General features: G+C 51.4%; 6 protein-coding genes across 6 annotated transcripts; 5 read left to right on the top strand and 1 right to left on the bottom strand.

Moving 5' to 3' along the window:
- Window positions 1-138: 138 nt before the first annotated feature.
- Window positions 139-1822, top strand: VFPPC_06330 (ceramide glucosyltransferase; the record flags this gene model as incomplete). Its single annotated transcript, XM_018285377.1, has 2 exons — window positions 139-227; window positions 307-1822. 2 exons carry the CDS (start codon window positions 139-141, stop codon window positions 1820-1822), a joined length of 1605 nt encoding a protein of 534 aa, XP_018142487.1.
- Window positions 1823-3094: 1272 nt separating this feature from the next.
- VFPPC_06329 (oligopeptide transporter protein) lies at window positions 3095-5795 on the top strand (the record flags this gene model as incomplete). Its single annotated transcript, XM_018285376.1, has 2 exons — window positions 3095-3590; window positions 3673-5795. 2 exons carry the CDS (start codon window positions 3095-3097, stop codon window positions 5793-5795), a joined length of 2619 nt encoding a protein of 872 aa, XP_018142486.1.
- A 3929-nt stretch (window positions 5796-9724) lies between these two features.
- VFPPC_06328 (sialate:H+ symporter (SHS) family MFS transporter) lies at window positions 9725-11393 on the top strand (the record flags this gene model as incomplete). Its single annotated transcript, XM_018285375.1, has 3 exons — window positions 9725-10284; window positions 10353-10483; window positions 10561-11393. 3 exons carry the CDS (start codon window positions 9725-9727, stop codon window positions 11391-11393), a joined length of 1524 nt encoding a protein of 507 aa, XP_018142485.1.
- Window positions 11394-12175: 782 nt separating this feature from the next.
- Window positions 12176-13315, top strand: VFPPC_14012 (GTP-binding protein GTR1; the record flags this gene model as incomplete). The annotated part of the gene is made up of 2 exons (XM_018291783.1): window positions 12176-12348; window positions 12415-13315. The coding sequence occupies 2 exons, from the start codon at window positions 12176-12178 to the stop codon at window positions 13313-13315; spliced, it is 1074 nt and encodes a 357-aa protein (XP_018142484.1).
- Window positions 13316-13631: 316 nt separating this feature from the next.
- VFPPC_06327 (SEP domain-containing protein) lies at window positions 13632-15007 on the bottom strand (the record flags this gene model as incomplete). Its single annotated transcript, XM_018285374.1, has 3 exons — window positions 13632-14361; window positions 14429-14853; window positions 14927-15007. The coding sequence occupies 3 exons, from the start codon at window positions 15005-15007 to the stop codon at window positions 13632-13634; spliced, it is 1236 nt and encodes a 411-aa protein (XP_018142483.1).
- Window positions 15008-15698: 691 nt separating this feature from the next.
- On the top strand, window positions 15699-16207 carry VFPPC_06326 (mitochondrial outer membrane protein; the record flags this gene model as incomplete). Its single annotated transcript, XM_018285373.1, has 2 exons — window positions 15699-15968; window positions 16097-16207. The coding sequence occupies 2 exons, from the start codon at window positions 15699-15701 to the stop codon at window positions 16205-16207; spliced, it is 381 nt and encodes a 126-aa protein (XP_018142482.1).
- Between the last annotated feature and the right edge of the window lie 1004 nt (window positions 16208-17211).

The raw sequence follows: 17211 nt of genomic DNA, 5'->3' as shown, positions 1-17211 counted from the left end.
TTCCTTCCTCCAATCTTGGCTCAATCATCCGCCATCAACGTCCACTACCAGGCGGAACAACCTCGACGCCGCGAGCAACACCCCATTTGGCCCGGACACCTCGCCGACACACGCAATGCTTCCTGAGCCAGCTTTGAAATGGGATTCATCGTCGAGATTGTTGCCTTGATTTGTCTCATCTGGGCCATCACAGTTGTGGTCGTCCAGGGAATTGGTATTGCTGCAATGTAAGCATCTCAGCATCACCTGGTGTGGATAGCGGCCGTTGTTGGCGCATCAGCCATGCTAACGTCTCTTACGGGACAGCTTTCGATACTTTTCCAAGGTAGCACCAAAGCCCATCTCCCCGAAGCTCGGGGAAGATGCTCCCTCCGTCACAATAATCCGCCCTGTCAAGGGACTCGAACCTCGACTCTACGAATGCATCGCATCCACCTTCCAGCAAGATTACCCTTCGAACAAACTATCCATCCGTCTATGTGTAGAGGATGAGACCGACCCCGCCTACCCAGTGCTACAAAAGCTGGTTGAGGACTTTCCATCCTTTGACGCCAAGGTGCTAGTCGAATCTCGCGATCCTATATTACACGGCACCAACGGCCACGTCAACAACCTGGGGCCGAATCCCAAGATCCGCAACATCAGTAGGGCGTATCGCGAGGCCCGGGGAGAAATTATATGGATAATTGACTGCAATGTCTGGGTCGCAAGTGGCGTCTTGGGACGCATGGTGGACAAACTCATGGGATATGGACCGAACGGCGCCTCGACAAAGCCATACAAATTTGTTCACCAGATGCCACTTGTCGTAGATGTTATGGACTACAATCGTCCCGGGACAGAAGACAGCCAGGTTCTGCTATCATCAGTGTCAGAAACTGGGGTTTCTCCTGGTATTTCTAGAGAACCTGAGGGCCTTTTTGCACGCATTCTCCGCCACGGAGGTGGTCGGCTGGACGAAATGTTTATGGCAACCACGCATGTCAAGTTCTATGGGGCCATCAACACTGTTAGTATTGCCCCCTGTATTGTAGGGAAGAGCAACATGTTTCGAAAAGCCCACCTCGACCAAGTGACGACACCCTCGCGCAACCCTATACTGCCAAAAGGCGAGAACAAGCCCTCCGGAATTGACTACTTTTCACACAACATCTGCGAGGACCACCTCATTGGTGACTTGCTCTGGCGATCGAGCATTCCCGAGCATTCAAATCACGGCATCGTCTGGGGCGATCTGGTCATCCAGCCCATGGCTGGCATGTCTATTACGTCGTACGCTGCACGTCGCGTTCGATGGCTACGTGCAAGAAAGAATACCGTTCTGGCGGCCACCTTGGTCGAGCCGGGTGTCGAATGCTTTCTCTGTTGCGCCTACTTTGCCTTTGGGCTTACCACTCTCCCCTGGTTCCACGACACTTTACATATCCCCCAGACATGGTCAGCCATGGCAATGACCTGGTTACTCGCCGCGATCGCTTGGATGTGCCTTGACCGTCTGACATTTGAGCGTCTTCACTCAGGAGCGAGCGTTCAACGCAGCCACGACAGCCCTCGGTTCGTTCGCGGGACAGGGCACGCAGGCGGCATGCCACGACGAGGGTTTCTAGAGTGGTTCTTGGCATGGCTCGGACGAGAAACCTTGGCACTGCCGGTCTGGACATGGGCGGTCTTATGCGGATCGACAGTGACATGGCGAGGCAAGGAATTTCAGGTCAACAGGGATGCATCTGTGGTTGAGAAAGGCGAGAGGACGACTAGGAAAGTCTCTCGGACACCAGAGCTGGAGCGGGGGAGGCAATCGAGCAAAGACCGGTTAGACTAGATGGCATTTGTGAGCGCCTTCGATTCTTGTTTCTATTACTCTAGTATTGTTACTTATTACGCGCAACTGCTGTAATGAATACACGACTATTAATCTTGGCTGGATGAGGTTTAGGTTTATGACTGTCGTCTCTGGTTGTAACCGATGCATCAGATGACGAGTCAAGTCCTCCCTCTACAGTGTTCACAGAAGCGAAGAAACATCTACACATGTTGGTTACGTCTTATCACACCCGTCTTCCAGGTGCTAAAGAGCAGCATCGTATGATGCCCGCAACATTTAATTCGCGGAACTGACCAATATTTAATTCCCCGCACTTTAAGGCCCTGGGCGGAAGAGCACGAGAACGGAATTGGCAAGTGGGAGGATTGTGGCGCTGGGAGAAATGTCGGGGTGTTTGCCGACTTTAGTCAGTCCCTGTGGTCTGATTAGAGTATACTTGAGTACTGGGGAGCAATAATGGATGTTTGATTGTTGACGAAGGTGGATTTACTCGGAAGATTTGGCCCGAGAGTTTGAATCAATTATGATGAACCGCGGGGTTATCAAGCTTTGGTTCTGTGTTGCAACGTTGGGGCCGGACGATGAGCAGCAGGGATGGCTCTAGCGTCGTTCATCCCATGTAATGACCAAGTCGGTGTTTGGGCATGTCACCAAACATAACGGTTCAATGTTGGTGTTTTCCCGTCTGAGCAAGAGTCGGGGAATCCGGTGCCGGAGAAAAGGCGGGGAAACGAAACGAAACAAATCAAGCAAGAGGCCTGAGGCTTCGGCAGTTCCTTGGCGTCGTCGGTGCCCTGCGGCGGCGTGGCTTGACCGTTCTAACGACATGTTTCCTCTGCAAGCGAGGATTATTCAAAAATTATCGGCTACACAATGTCCATGGCCTCGGCGTACTGATCACTTTTTTTGCAAAATCAACCAACATCAACTCCCTCATTGGGATCATGGTCACGCGTCAGCCGATGTAACGCTGGAGCCATGCAAACCATGTGGTTACACGACAAGAACCCAACGAAAGAGGGGGTGTTGCAATTCATCAATTGGAGAAGTTTATCGGCCTTCCCTTTTCATCTACGTCGTACAATTCGAAAGGGTCCAAGGGAGACAGGCTAGACCGGTTATTTCCCCGCAAGTTGCAGAGCAGGGATCTGTAAGACAATGAAGGGATAGTTTAAATATGGCACTGCTTTGTTTTTTTCTCGTCAGCAGTCCCGTGTCCTTTGACGATCTTTCGGTGACCTCGCAAAGCTTCACTTACCATAGCTCGTCATGGCGTCTGAAAAGACGGACGGTGTAGAAACGCACATCTCCCCTTCTCACGACACCGAGAAGAATCCCGTCACGACACTCAACTATGGCGACCAGATTCCCGTGGAACTTCTCGAGACGCTGGCGCCCAATGGCGAGGGCGACTTCATCCTCGACAAGATCAACAACATGTCTGAGGACGAGGCCATTGGCATCATCACCGAGTCGCTCGAGTTTCACTCGGATGATTGGAACTTCCCGTCTGATATGCGCGAGCGCATGCAGCGCTTGTTGCTCGGGTCGAAGGCGTATGGGGAGTTTTACGATCGCGATTTGCGCATCGACGCCACCATGATGAAGTGGTCGTCGCCGTATCCTGGTGTTCGCGCTGTGGCGAGTCCTATTGACGATGCCAAGGTGCCGATTGAGACGGCGAGAGCGTACTTTTTGGGTATTAGCTGGGCTATTATCGGGACATTTATGTCTACGTTTTTCAACTCCAGATTTCCTGGCATTTGTATGTTTTCACCTCTCACCCATCCATCTCATACCACTTACACCACACTTCACAAACAAACACAAAAACTAACACCCCCCAGCTCTCAGCAACTCCGTCATCCAAATCCTCCTCTACCCCTGCGGCAATCTCCTCCATACCATCCTCCCAGACTGGGGCATCACCGTCTTCAAGGTCCGCCACTCCCTCAACCCCGGCCCCTGGACCTTCAAGGAGCAAATGTTCGCCACCATCACCTTCAACATCGCCATCTACACCACCAACAGCTACGGCATGATCCTCGTCCAGCGCTCCCCCGTCTACTACGGCCTCGACTTCATCCACTTCGGCTACCAGCTCATGCTCACCCTCTTCGTGCAGCTCATGGGCATGGGCCTGGCCGGCTACCTGCGCCGCTTCTCCGTCTACCCCGTCAAGGCGCTCTGGCCGACCCTCATGCCCATCATCGCCCTCAACCGCGCCCTCACCAAGCCCGAGCCCAGGGAGAACATCCACGGCTGGACTATCTCGCGCTACAAGTTCTTCTGGGTCACCGCGGGAAGCATGTTCGTCTACTACTGGCTGCCGGGGTACTTGTTCACCGCGCTCTCGCAGTTCAACTGGATGACCTGGATTGCCCCGGACAACTTCAAGCTGGCCGTGTTGACGGGCTCCAACATGGGGTTGGGGTTGTTTAATCCGATTACGACGTTTGACTGGAACGTGGCGACGTCGTCGTACGCGGCTCTTGCGCAGCCGTTTTTCGCGACTTGTACAATGTACATTGGTGGCATTCTGGGTGGTTTCATCATCTTGGGGATATTCTACTCCAACATGTACAACACGGGCTATCTGCCCATCAACTCGTCGTCTGCGTTTGCCAACGACGGAAAGCCTTACGTTGTGCAGAAGATTGTCGTCAACAATAAGCTCGATGTGAAAAAGTATCAGGAGTATTCGCCGCCGTTTTATTCAGCGGGTTATGTGCTCACCATTGGCGCTAACTTTGCCTTCTACCCCGTCTACTTCCTGTACATCATGGTGAATCAGTGGAAGACGATTGGCAAGGCCTACGTTGATTTCTACAAGGGCCTCCGCTACGGCAAGGGCAACTACGAGGACGCCATGGATGTGCACAATCGCTCCATGGCCAAGTACAAGGAAGTCCCTGACTGGTGGTTCCTCATCATCTTTGTGGGCGCCATTGTCGTCAACATCATCTGGGCGCGGATATACCCCGTCGACGTGCCCGTGTGGTTGATCTTTCTCGTCATCGGCGTCAATCTGGTGTTTGCGGTGCCGCTGTCATTCTTGTCCGCCACGACGGGCACAAACTTGGGCTTGGGGTCGTTGATCCAAATCATCACGGGCTTCCTGCTGCCCAACAATCCCAATGCCTTCCTGTTTGGCCAGACGTTGGGGAGCTGGGCGCTCGCCGGCTACGGAGACAACTACGTCCAGGATCAGAAGATGGCTCACTACTGCAAGATTGCGCCGAGAGCCGTGTTCCGCAGTCAGATTGGCACCATCATCATTACGTGTTTCGTGGCCGTTGCGACGCAAAATTTCATCCTTAACAATGTCGAGGGTTTGTGTACGCCCGACCAGCCAAGCAGGTTTACTTGCGCCAACGACGGTGCTCCCTTGTATTCCAACTCTCTCATGTGGGGGCTCATGGGATCCGACCGCATGTTCAACTCGGTCTATCCTTTGTTCAAGTGGTGTTTCCTCATCGGAGCCCTTATATCCGTCGTCTTCCTTGTTGGCCAGGGCTTGGGGCCGAAATATCTTCCCGGCGTGAGGGAGAGACTTCGAACCAAACTGTCTCCCGAGCGCTTTGCTAGCCTCGACCGCACCTTGTTCCCCTTCATTGCTTCTCTCATGTGGTTGAACCCCGTGCTTATTATTCAGGGTGTTCAGCATTGGGCGCCCTCCAACATGGCTTACAAGACGCCTGGGTTCATCTTGTCGTATATTTTCATGTATTGGATGCCGAGGCACCGCCTCGCGTGGTGGTCCAAGTACAACTACGTCTTGTCTTCGGCTCTGACCGCCGGTCTTGCGTTCAGCGCGTTAATTATGTTCTTCGCAGTTGGGTATCATCCCATTAGATTGAAGTGGTGGGGGAACACCGTCAGCACTGCTGGTATTGATGGCAAACAGGTGGGCTGGTTGCCCATCCCTGAGAGAGGATACTTTGGACCTGAGAAGGGCAGTTTCCCTTGAGCAAATTTGCCATGATTTGCGTCTGGTATATTCGAGGAGAGCTTTGTCATTGTGTCCTAGTCCATATGATTATGAGTGATAACTGATAATGGCGAAAAAGACTTGTTGCATGCTGGTGCGCCAGTTTCAGGCCCTGTGGCTTTCAGACATTATTGAGCCAAATTTAGCCCTGTTGTTTCACATGGACAGTAGCCGTCTTATTTGATATCTCTGGTTCAGGTCAAACAAATGTGGCCTTCAGCAAAGTTTGAGTCCCTCACATGTACTGTTTCCCAGCCGTCCGTTCGAAATCGGCGCATATTATGTTCACCGTCCTATTGTTGCTGAGCCGCTAGCCTGAAGAATGCGCCATTTTCATTGATTTCGAGTTTATCCAAAACGGAACAGATGGTTGAGTAAACAACGATGGTTCGGGTGACAACGAGAACCATTTACCTCCGACATTTCCCTGTCCCCCGGAAACAATATGCTGCCCAAGCTGTGAGCTAGAGATCCTCGGTGAGGACCGGCATAGCATGCATACCATTTATGCACAAGTTGGCGGCGCCATCTTAAATCATTGGACAATTGCTTCAGGGTCAATTACATACCAAGTTTAGCGGACTTTCAAGAAACGGATAACCATTCCTCAACGCCGCCTAAATACAGGCATCCTTGTGGGTCTTCATCATATATTTACATGCTGCCGGCGTATTTGCCGGACTGAAGCTATAGTCTTGAATAAGTGTGCTCCGTACTAGCCTATGGTTGAATGTAATCTCCTTACGGAGTGAAATGGTTGACAATTCGGGCCGCGACGACCTTCGAGAAGGCCTAGGCAATATATCGTGCAAGCAAACAAGCTCACACGAGCCAGGTGTTTGTAGAATTTTCATTCTGCTGTACCCTGTGTCCGGGACAAAGCCTGCCTCTCACATGGCGACCATTCTTCTCCGGGGCACGGAGCTCAGGGTATCTGCAGGGTCAAGGTTCCCTTCAGAACCCTTGCACCTGTAATGTGATCATCTTCTCCAGATGTTTCAATGTCCCCTTCATCACCATCATGATAAAAAAATGTCCAGTGAATTCCGTAGTACAGTTTGGATGGCGGTCTCAAAACCTTCCACTTTGAGACTCTTAAACAGGATGGCGCGGGTGGTCCCCGGTTCGAATACATGTCCAAAGTTCGATTTTAAGATCCGCCTTGAGAAAAGACGATTGCACATACACAAAAGTACTCGAAATGCGCGATGCCAATCAAGAATCCCCAATTCATTGGTTTCTTTCCAGTTTCGGTGCCAAGCCGGTTGTAAGCTTACAGGCTCATGATGCTCACGACACTACCGTAGCGTATTAGTGCCGTCCAACTCATAATGGCGCCGGTTTCTTTTCTCTAGTGCTTGAATTCTCGGGATCGCACGGGAACATGCTCAACACATGCTGACATGAAGGATGAGAACAATCGCAGCTCACAGTTGGCGTATCCCGGTCGGTGTGGGAAGTTGGCTCTCCTAGGTGTGCGGTGCCAAACTCGACCGTCGTGGGTAAGGTGGACAGGCAGTTGAACTTATCCAGCACCACCGCCAATGGTTTCAGTGCTAAGCCATGAGCCCCGTCCGGCATCTGCCTCCGGGTTGGTCGAGACTGAGGCTTAAGACCAGGGGACTCAAGGCAACAACAAATGTGTGGTTGTTGGTGTGTCTTCTGGCATCTAGAAGGATTTGCATCTTGCGGAGGGAATGCCGCCAAATGGAGCCACTAACTTCTGGGGTTTGCCCCCATCTCTTGGCAAAATGCCTTGCCTTCCTGGCTTACATCCCACAATCTTCGGCGCGGGAGCCACCTACGGGATAGTGGGCAAGTGGCTTTTTTGTTTTGCGGAGAGTGGCCGAAACAGATTGTTCGAATCCGTGGCCAACGTCGACGCCATGTTCGTTGACCCTGCCAAGGTCAGTTGCCAACTGACTCGGTGCTGCAAGGCGTTCAGCAGATCACCGTAAGACGATGGCGCCAAGCGTTTTGAGCATGCAAATCCTAGCTTCTGGCCAAACCTGCTGAAGAGGAAGTGGATGCACATTCCACCATGGTTTGTGTTCTCTGTTCAATTACGACGGCCACGCAAGAATAATGGCATCGTGCTAGCGGACAGAAAACCGGAGACAAACCGCTCGAACATTAGGTCGCTGTTACCTGCGTTGCCTCGTCTTTCAGATGAGACACTTTAGTCCTGCAAACAAGCATAGCTTTACCCACGTACTCCGTAGTCCTGCTAGTGTCACGTTTGTTGCAACGTCGCCATGTGAATGTCGGTTTTTGAACCCTGGTGGAATCTGGGGAAGGCACGCCAACGCCAGATATGTCGTACTCACTTGCGCCGCGAACCACTGGCTTGTCTCATCTGCTTGGCATCAATTTGCATCGGTGTTGAGATCTTGACAGCTCGAAAAAGAACCCCGATGAAGCACCAACCTGATGTTTTCCATGATGTCTGCCCAGCGCTCGCCACAATGCATCGTGGCCAATTGCCGCTCCTGGGCGATTGGCTGCATGACGGCATTGAGCCATCTGCAGCCACGTTCAGAACAGCCTGAGCCCGTCTTGTCGAGTCCACCAACCGCCTTTCCCCTTGACTGACCTCGTCTCACATGGGTCAGCTGGTGGTGGGTTCATGGTCTGAGAAACTGAGGAAAAGTTCCTCCACGGCCCTCCGTGACCCATGCTAGCAGGGATGAAGCAACAAGTTATGAGCGGGGTTAAAGGAAGGTTATGTCTCGGCCCTGCCTTGAACTGGGCCATTTTGCGCTTAAGCTTATTCCTTAAACATCAATCTTAACAGTAACCCAAAAAGTAAAATCGCGTGTAGCTCTGGAGATCATCGCATCCTGTGTGAGTTCCACGGGTGCAACCAGCCTCACATCAGTTGTCGTTCCAGCCCAGCCAAGGATTCCATATGTGCTTTGTGTGATGCTTTTTCGTCTGCATTGCAGCCGCCACAAATTCCTAGTAATCTCGGTAGCTTGGTCATCTTCGGTTCCGAGGAGGAGCATGGTCAGGGCTTCTCCCGTGGCGGATGGAGGGCCACATTGCATATCTCCTCGCATCGTCAACCTGGTTCTCTTGGGTGCTTTCAGGGAGTCTGACAGAAGTGAACCCCCACAACACGGTTTCCATTAAGCCAAAAAGTGCGTCAAAGTGCTGATATGTGATCGTTGATTCGTTCGATTTCTGTCCCAATGGATGAATTGCTTTTTAGCAGGCTGGGCAACGAATATCAAAACCGGAGCGGGCTTGACATCCACACACACCCCCGGTTTCTTGGGCCACTCAAGCCAGCATCATCACTGTCTGGCCTCGAGTATTAGCCGGATCCACATCAGAATTTCTTTCTAGGGAGCGAAATAGTGTCACAATGAAGTCGTTCCGTGCTGTCAGCCGGATATCCCCAGATTCCGCTTGTAGTTCAATGAACGCTAATGCTGAAAGAGGAGGTGTGGTGGCGGTCTGGTTCCCAAATGTGGGCGACCGTATTTGGTTCTCCGTTCTCTTGCCGCACACACCATCAGAAACGAGAATTGCTCGTTCATTTGGGATTCTCCTCATGCATTCCATGGAGATGCATATCGTGTTAGAGACACCCTTCGGAGGCGTGCCTGCTTGCAAAGCTTCCGAGTTTCTCCAGGTGTGACAAGACGTGGATATGCATGTGTGACCCAGCCGCCAAACTTCCCTAGAGTATTAGGTATATATATTCCAGACGCCCCGTGTGTTACCTTACCACGGAGGCTCTTCTAGCTGCTACCCTCAATTTCAAGAAGAGGTCCAAGGTCAGCTATATAAGAGCGCTCTTGTCCTTCTACCAAGTGACCGTGTTCGTCAGTTCAAAGACCTTGACAGTTCCTGCTCACCAGGCCACCTTTTTTTATTCTTGTTGTAAAGTCAACTCTCTCGCAATGGCGCCAAGAGAGAACGAACCGGCCGACCCTCTGGCCCAGGGGATTATTCCCACTGCCAAGCAATCCCTCCGCGACTTGTTTATTTGGCGACAGCGTGTAGTTCTTTCCAATGAGTACGGAGAGACACGTTGTGAATGGAGGGACCCAGACCGCTTCGTGAACCCCATCAGCCTTTTCGCTCAACTATCAGCAAAGAACTGGCTCTTCTTTCTGGTGGGATTTTTCTCTTGGACGGCCGATGCATTTGATTTTCACGCACTGTCGATCCAGACCAAGAAGTTAGCAGACTACTATGGCCGGTCCAAGACCGACATTACCACTGCTATCACACTGACGCTGCTGCTTCGATCCGTTGGTGCAGCTTTCTTCGGTCTCGCAGGTGATAAATGGGGTCGCAAGTGGCCCATGGTTGTCAACATGATTGTTCTTGGTCTTCTTCAAATCGCGACCATTTACAGTCGCACATTTTCGCAATTTCTGGCCGTTCGAAGTTTGTTTGGTTTGTTTATGGGTGGTGTTTATGGCAACGCCATTGCCATGGCTCTTGAGCAATGCCCGTAAGTTGTTGTCGTCTGAAGTTGATATTATCGAAAGAACCTAGCTGACACATCCGTTTCTTGGCCAGATCTAACGCTCGTGGCTTGATGTCGGGTATTTTGCAGCAGGGCTATTCGTTTGGCTACGTCTTGGCTGCGTGCGCCAACCTTGGCGTTGGTGGGGGCACCGACACTTGGAAGACTGTCTTCTGGGCGGCCGGTAAGTTTGAAGTTTTGATGTTCAAGAATCCAATCATGGTTCCCAAAATGCTAATACAAAGTTTTCTCTCCGTGCAGCTGGATTTTCCATCGGCGTCGGACTCATCCGTATTCTGTTTCCCGAGTCGCAACAATTCTTGGAAGCCAAGCAGAATGGCAAGAAGACTGCCAGTCCAGGAGCTTTCTGGCGCGATACTAGTAAAATGCTCAAGCAAGAGTGGAAGATGTGTGTATACTGCATCATTCTCATGACGTGGTTCAACTACTATTCCCACACTTCGCAAGACTCGTACACCACTTTCATGCTTACCCAGAAAGAGCTGGATAATGCTGGCGCTTCTCGAGCCTCCATTCTGATGAAGGCAGGTGCCTGCGTTGGCGGTACGATTATTGGGTATCTGTCGCAGTTCTTCGGTCGACGTCGCACCATCATTGTCGCCGCTTTGGTATCTGCGGTTTTGATCCCGGCCTGGATTTTGCCTGCTGGTGAACGTTCGCTCAGCGCGTCCGGGTTCTTCATGCAGTTCTTCGTGCAGGGCGCTTGGGGTGTCATTCCTATTCACCTGAACGAGCTTTCTCCTGTTGCTTTCCGATCCACTTTCCCTGGCGTTACGTACCAGATCGGCAACATGATCTCGTCACCGTCTGCACAGATTGTGAATGCCCTCTCCGAAAAGATATTTGTGACTAAGCCCAACGGCCACCGAGTCGAGGCTTATGGGCCAGTGATGGGCGTTGCGACTGCCATTATCGCTCTTGGTATTGTGTTCACGACCATGTTGGGCCCCGAGCGCCGTGGACGAGACTTTGAGAACAAGGTCGCTGGTATGGATAGCGAGGTGTCATCTACCAAGGTCTTGGAGCACGAGGATGAGGAGAAGGGTAGAGTAGAGCTTGATGAGAAGAAATAAGCTCGGAAGATGAAGCACGCCAGCATGGCCGACATGTAAGGAATGATGTTAGTACGAGCACACGTAGTATGAGCTAAATGAAAGATGTGGAAATCCAAATCTTGGCATGAATCAAAATCTCCAAATGGAAGGTACGATGCGGAGTTTACCATAGCCACTTAATTCCATACTACCTACCTAGGTAGGTACCTATTCATAAACTCGCGGTGCTCTAGGGTAGAAGAGCTGGCTTGATGGCCATTTAATGTGAATGATTGTTATCGACGCTGCGTTATAATTTTAAGGCAAGAACCAGTTGACAGTTCAAGTGGCCTCCAAATCGTTCAGCCCACCAGATGTGTTTATTTGGCCATAACATTGAAGTGCTTTTCCGTTGAAAGCAGCACTAACTATACTCCTCTCTCAGTTTGCTATCACTCAAACATTAAGCGTCACAAAGCCAATCGACAACCACAGAATGAGTGAACAAAATTACACTCGGTCCACAAAACAAAAATTTTAGATCTTAGATTCATCCGTCTCGTTATCAAAGACATGTATTTTTAATAGGTATGCATTTTTAATGACCGAAGACCAGCCCCATGGCACCCCAGGGTAGCTAGCTCTAGTCCCCTGCAGCCAAACTTGACCAGGCCCCACCCAAAACACCAGCCCAGCTTCAAAGCTACCCCACGTTCAAGCCGCCCAAACCACCATTCACTCTGCCACTCTCTCAACCTCAATCAAACGCAACCTCGAGACAGTATCCCACGCAACACCTACGCCATACCATACCAGAAATCATGGCGTCACATACAGACCACCCTCCCCCCGACGCGGGAGCATCCGAGATCCGCAACGAAGTCAAAAAACCCAAGAAAAAGAAGGTCCTCCTCATGGGTAAATCCGGGTCCGGCAAGTCCTCCATGAGAAGCATCATCTTCAGCAACTATATTGCCCGCGACACTCGAAGACTGTAAGCCCCCATCCCTCACAATCTTGAACCCCCCAAGCGCACTCTTTTCTAACCACAATGCTCTAGAGGCGCCACCATCGACATCGACCTCTCCCACGTCAAGTTCCTCGGCAACCTCACCCTCAACCTCTGGGACTGCGGCGGCCAAGAAGCCTTCATGGAGAACTACCTCTCCCAACAACGCGTCCACGTCTTCTCCAACGTCGGCGTCCTCATCTACGTCTTCGACATTGAATCCCGCGACGTAGACCGCGACCTAGCAACCTACGTATCCATCCTCTCCGCCCTCCTGCAATACTCCCCCGCCGCCAAAATCTACATCCTCATCCACAAAATGGACCTCGTCGTCCCCACGGCCCGCGAGACCGTATACGACGAACGCGTCCGCACCGTCAAGCAAAAGACGACCGAGTACGTCAACTCCGTCGGCGGAGACGTGAGCGCCATTGAACTCACCCCCTTTGCGACATCAATCTGGGATCAGAGCTTGTACAAGGCATGGGCATCCATTATTCACGACCTGGTGCCTAATTTGTCGGTGATTGAGCGCAACCTGGCGAATTTGGGCATGGCTATTGAAGCAGAGGAGCTGCTGCTCTTTGAGAGAACGTCGTTTCTGGCCGTTTCATCATGGACGTCGGCTGAGGGGCGCCGCAACCCCACAGAGGATAGGTTGGAGCGCATGTCGAATATTATGAAACACTTCAAGCAGAGCATATCGCGCTTTACGGGAACGCCTAGGAATGCAGAGCAGTTTATTCGCATGGAGCACAAGGCTGGCATGCGGTTCAACTTGTTTATTCTAAAGTTTACGACGAATACGTATCTCATGGTGGTGCTTCCGCCGGGGGAAGCGAGATTCAATGCGGCAATGCTAAATTGTCAGATTGCCATTGAGCATTTCAAATTTTTGGATGGGCCGGCTCCGCAGGCTGCTGCAGCGGCGGCCGTACCTGCTGCGTCGTGAATGTAAGGTAGGGTCATTTTCTTCGCTGGGATGATTTGTAAATGAGCATGAGTAGCGACATCATATTTTCAATTGGGCGTCTGGAGTGACAATACCATTTAACCCTGTTCATGAAAGGTTTGGCTTGGGATCTGGATAGGTGTTCAAATACAAATATTATAATCTCTTTACTTTCTTTGACATGTTAAGTCTGTATCGTGGTCGTTTTATTCCGTCTAGCAAGATAAAGCTTAACTTACGTGCCAGCAATCCCATGCATGTTGCTGATGTTACTTGATTCCTTCCACTACGCTACTGAGCATCTGAGTTCAGTACCCTACGCCCACTTAACGACGATTGTTCCACGACCAGTCTTGAATTCGTTCATATCGCCCAAGACCAGCTCCTTATTCGTGAGCTCCTTGGTGGGGAAAGTCGTCGCGAGAACCCACGTTCTAGTTCCAGTCTGCTGTAAATTTGTGACGTAATCATAAACATCACCGACGGTGCTGGTGGTATTGAACGTCCGTGGGTCTCGAGTCCCGTCTGGCATCTGAATTCGGATCTGAAGCGTTGGCTGTGACGGGTCGATGGTTGGCCCTGACGACGCCTGCACAGCGCTTGTAGTAGCAGCAGGTGCCGCGGGACCTCCAACACCAGGCACGGGGCTTCCAAGACGCTGACCAGATCCGGAAAACGGCTTATACTTCTTGGGAGGCGGCTTGTAAGGCGTGTCGTGCTGGTGCAGCTTGACGTCGACGGGCTGATCGTGCTGAACGTTCATGAGATGCAGAGGTGCGCGACCCGATTCAATCATCTTCAAATCAGCTGCATTGGCCGGGTCAGAGAACTTTCGGAGCTCTCCATCGTCGATGCTGAAACCATCTTCCCAGAGATGAAGGACTCGCTCCTGAGGTACGGAACTTGATGGAGGAGGAGCACCCAGAGGGTCTGGAATCGTGCGACTCTCCACGCCCTCACCACCTAAAGTAACGCCAGCACCACGGAAGTGAGATGGACCAGAAGGACCAGCTTCATCTGCAGTCTGCTCCGGACGCGACGCATTTCTGCGGAAAATGTGAGCACATGCACATCTTCAGTCAAGATATTTGAAAGGGAGAGGGTGAAACCTACGCTTTTGCCTTGGCCAAAATGTTATTGATGATTTTCCTCGGACCACCGTCTTGGTGCGGATCCTGCACAGCAAGCCCAGACTTTTCACCACCTGCGAAGAGGTTACCGCGACCCTCGTCATCTTCAGCTTCGTCGTAGTCGTCATCATCGTCACCGTCGTCATCGTGCTGATGACCGCCCCCACCAAGCGATCCTAACGTCGCTACACCCTTCCTCTTAGGTTGTGATGTGGGCTGCCTTCCTCCTCGACTGGAAGAAGCTGTGGCGGGAGCAGGTCGTCCGTCGAGGGTACGTGGTCCAGTATAGTCGGGCTCGGGCCGTGAATCACCTGAGTCGCCTTGCATCTTTGCTTCATCGTCATCTTGGAAATAGCTTTCACACGCAGCCATCACGTCCCATTGGTTCGCATCGAGGTATTGTGTTGCCTGTCCAAAGTAACTTGTGTTAGGCAGCTGGCCGGGAGGCTCAAAGAAATCAGAGTAGCTGGAGATTCAATACCTTTTCTGGACTGCAGTTACACATTGCGATGAAGTCTTGGACGAGCTGGTCCCGGTTGGGAGTACCCTGATTGTCGGCCATGATGCACAACTTTGGATAGCTTTGTTGCCAAAGCCGTGGGGCAACTGGTGAATGATCGCAGAGGTGGAGGGTTCGGGGTATGCAGGATACTGCAACCAGATGCCAACTGAGTATTTGGTTGAAGGGACAGCAGGTCAGTAGGTTGCAACAAGGAAATTCGGTAGAAAGTCTGGCTGGAGGAAGTGTCAAGTAGAAGATGACAGAATCAGCTTGACGTCTGGTTCTTTGTCACTAGTCGGCAGGCAGCGGGTCCGTCGTCATGTCTCCAGTCTTGCAGTGAAGTGGTTTGGTCTGCACTCCGTAGGTCCAGCCAGCCGAGTAGCTCTCCCAAGCAGCTTCAGCCAAGTTTAAGGTCCAGGTCATTGAGGTCCAAAGTGGCGGGGTGAGACCCCACCACAGTCTGGCACTTGTTTCCATCGGGAAGTGCCAGGCATTTACCACAGTCCACAGAGCACCCGCCCGACACCGGGTGAAACCCGTTTGCTTAGTCACCCACCACCATCAGCCCCCAGATCGCGTACTGCCGGCCATCAACTGCTCCGAGCCTCAACAAGTGTGAGCCGCAGCCGACCAGACATCTCCGTCACCGACCATCCTTCGAGTCGACAACTCGTCTTGTCGCGGCAACCCGGAGATCGAGACGTCAACAAGAGCTTGGTCCAGATATACAGGCTCGTTCCAACGCTCCACAATGGCTTCAGACGATCCGTCAAGTCACCTCGCCGAGTCTGGCATCACCATGCATTCAGACAGCGAGCAATACTCTCCAGGCGAAGAGCTCTCCACATCACCCGCGAGCTCTGGCTCTCCCGTCATTCTCTACAAGCCACCGACTGTTTGGTCATTAATACGAGGTGCCGCCATCAACCTATTGTTACCGTTTATCAATGGCATGATGCTGGGATTTGGAGAGCTATTCGCTCATGAAGCTGCTTTCAGATTAGGCTGGGGAGGTACCAAGGTACGGCAACATATCCCCTCGAGATGAATTTCTTATCATACAATAACCCATATGTGGCTGCATCTACGCGGCTGACGGATGCTCCAATCCTGCCCTGACTGCAATCCCGTGCTGACCAGATACGTTAGGTTTTCCCCATGTCACGAAGACGGGCTCACCCCATCGGCCCAGGTATCGAGGTCCGGGAACAGCGACAAAGACCAGGACCATCATTGGACGATTTGGCGAGCTTGGAATAGAGGCATTGACTTATATACTCATGACTTGGTATTTCCGAGACCATCATGGCGTTGGTAACCATTGCTGCATCATCGCTCGGCCCTTATTATAGGCTGAGAAACGAGCGGCATGTGAGCATAAGAGGAGTTGGTTCACTCAGTTGCATGTGGCCTTGTCATGAAGCAAAATATGCCAAGGCGTACGAGAATGGTGTGCGATGATTGTTTGTGTATATATCTTCAGGCCTGCTGGGCTAGTGTCGCAGAGCCTTGACGTATTAAAATAGTTGCGAGATTAGATATGGACGATTCACCTCTTCTTTAGAACCCTAATTGTTCATTCGGGTGCACTCACTTACCGGCACTACTACTTGAACCATCGGCCATAGGGTCCGAAAGAACGTGGCATGACTAACACAGCTCCTACTGTAAAGACGGCAAGAGACAAAACCACTATAATATCATGCCACCGCTTTACATTGAGTTATCAAGTCCATAAACATGCACCTAACTCTGTGGCTACACTGAAGGTTACAGGTTCGGGTCAAATACTGGCGACATGTTCTTCCCTGTTCATCCCAAAACTAGAGCTGAAACCTGAAAACACTCAGGCGAACTCAATCTGAGCAAGCCGAAAGGTAGTGAATCTTGGTCAATTCGGCAAAACGTCAGCAATTGTATGCGATATAATATTTATCCTTTCATCTTTGTCAACTTATTACCATTACATTGGTACTCATAGTGAAGTTGACGCACGGGAATACACACGCCCCATGAGGATGCAATACCACTAAGAGCCCTAGTAGAGTACAGTCCCCGATCCCACTCTTCATATGCACAAAACGATGACACAAAAGCTATCAACAAGATGTTCTTGAAATAAACACCAAAAAAAAAAGGACCAGTTGTTCCTCAATCTAACCCGCAGCCACGAGAACTTTCTTATCGATAACACCAGGTCCCTGACATGCGACCTCGCCAGGAACCAAAACGGCAGCCAACTTTACCCCCGACCTTTACCCGTC

This window comes from Pochonia chlamydosporia, chromosome 5 (genome assembly GCF_001653235.2).
Source record: "Pochonia chlamydosporia 170 chromosome 5, whole genome shotgun sequence".
NCBI lineage: Eukaryota > Fungi > Ascomycota > Sordariomycetes > Hypocreales > Clavicipitaceae > Pochonia > Pochonia chlamydosporia.
This window is presented reverse-complemented; position numbering and strand designations above follow the sequence as displayed.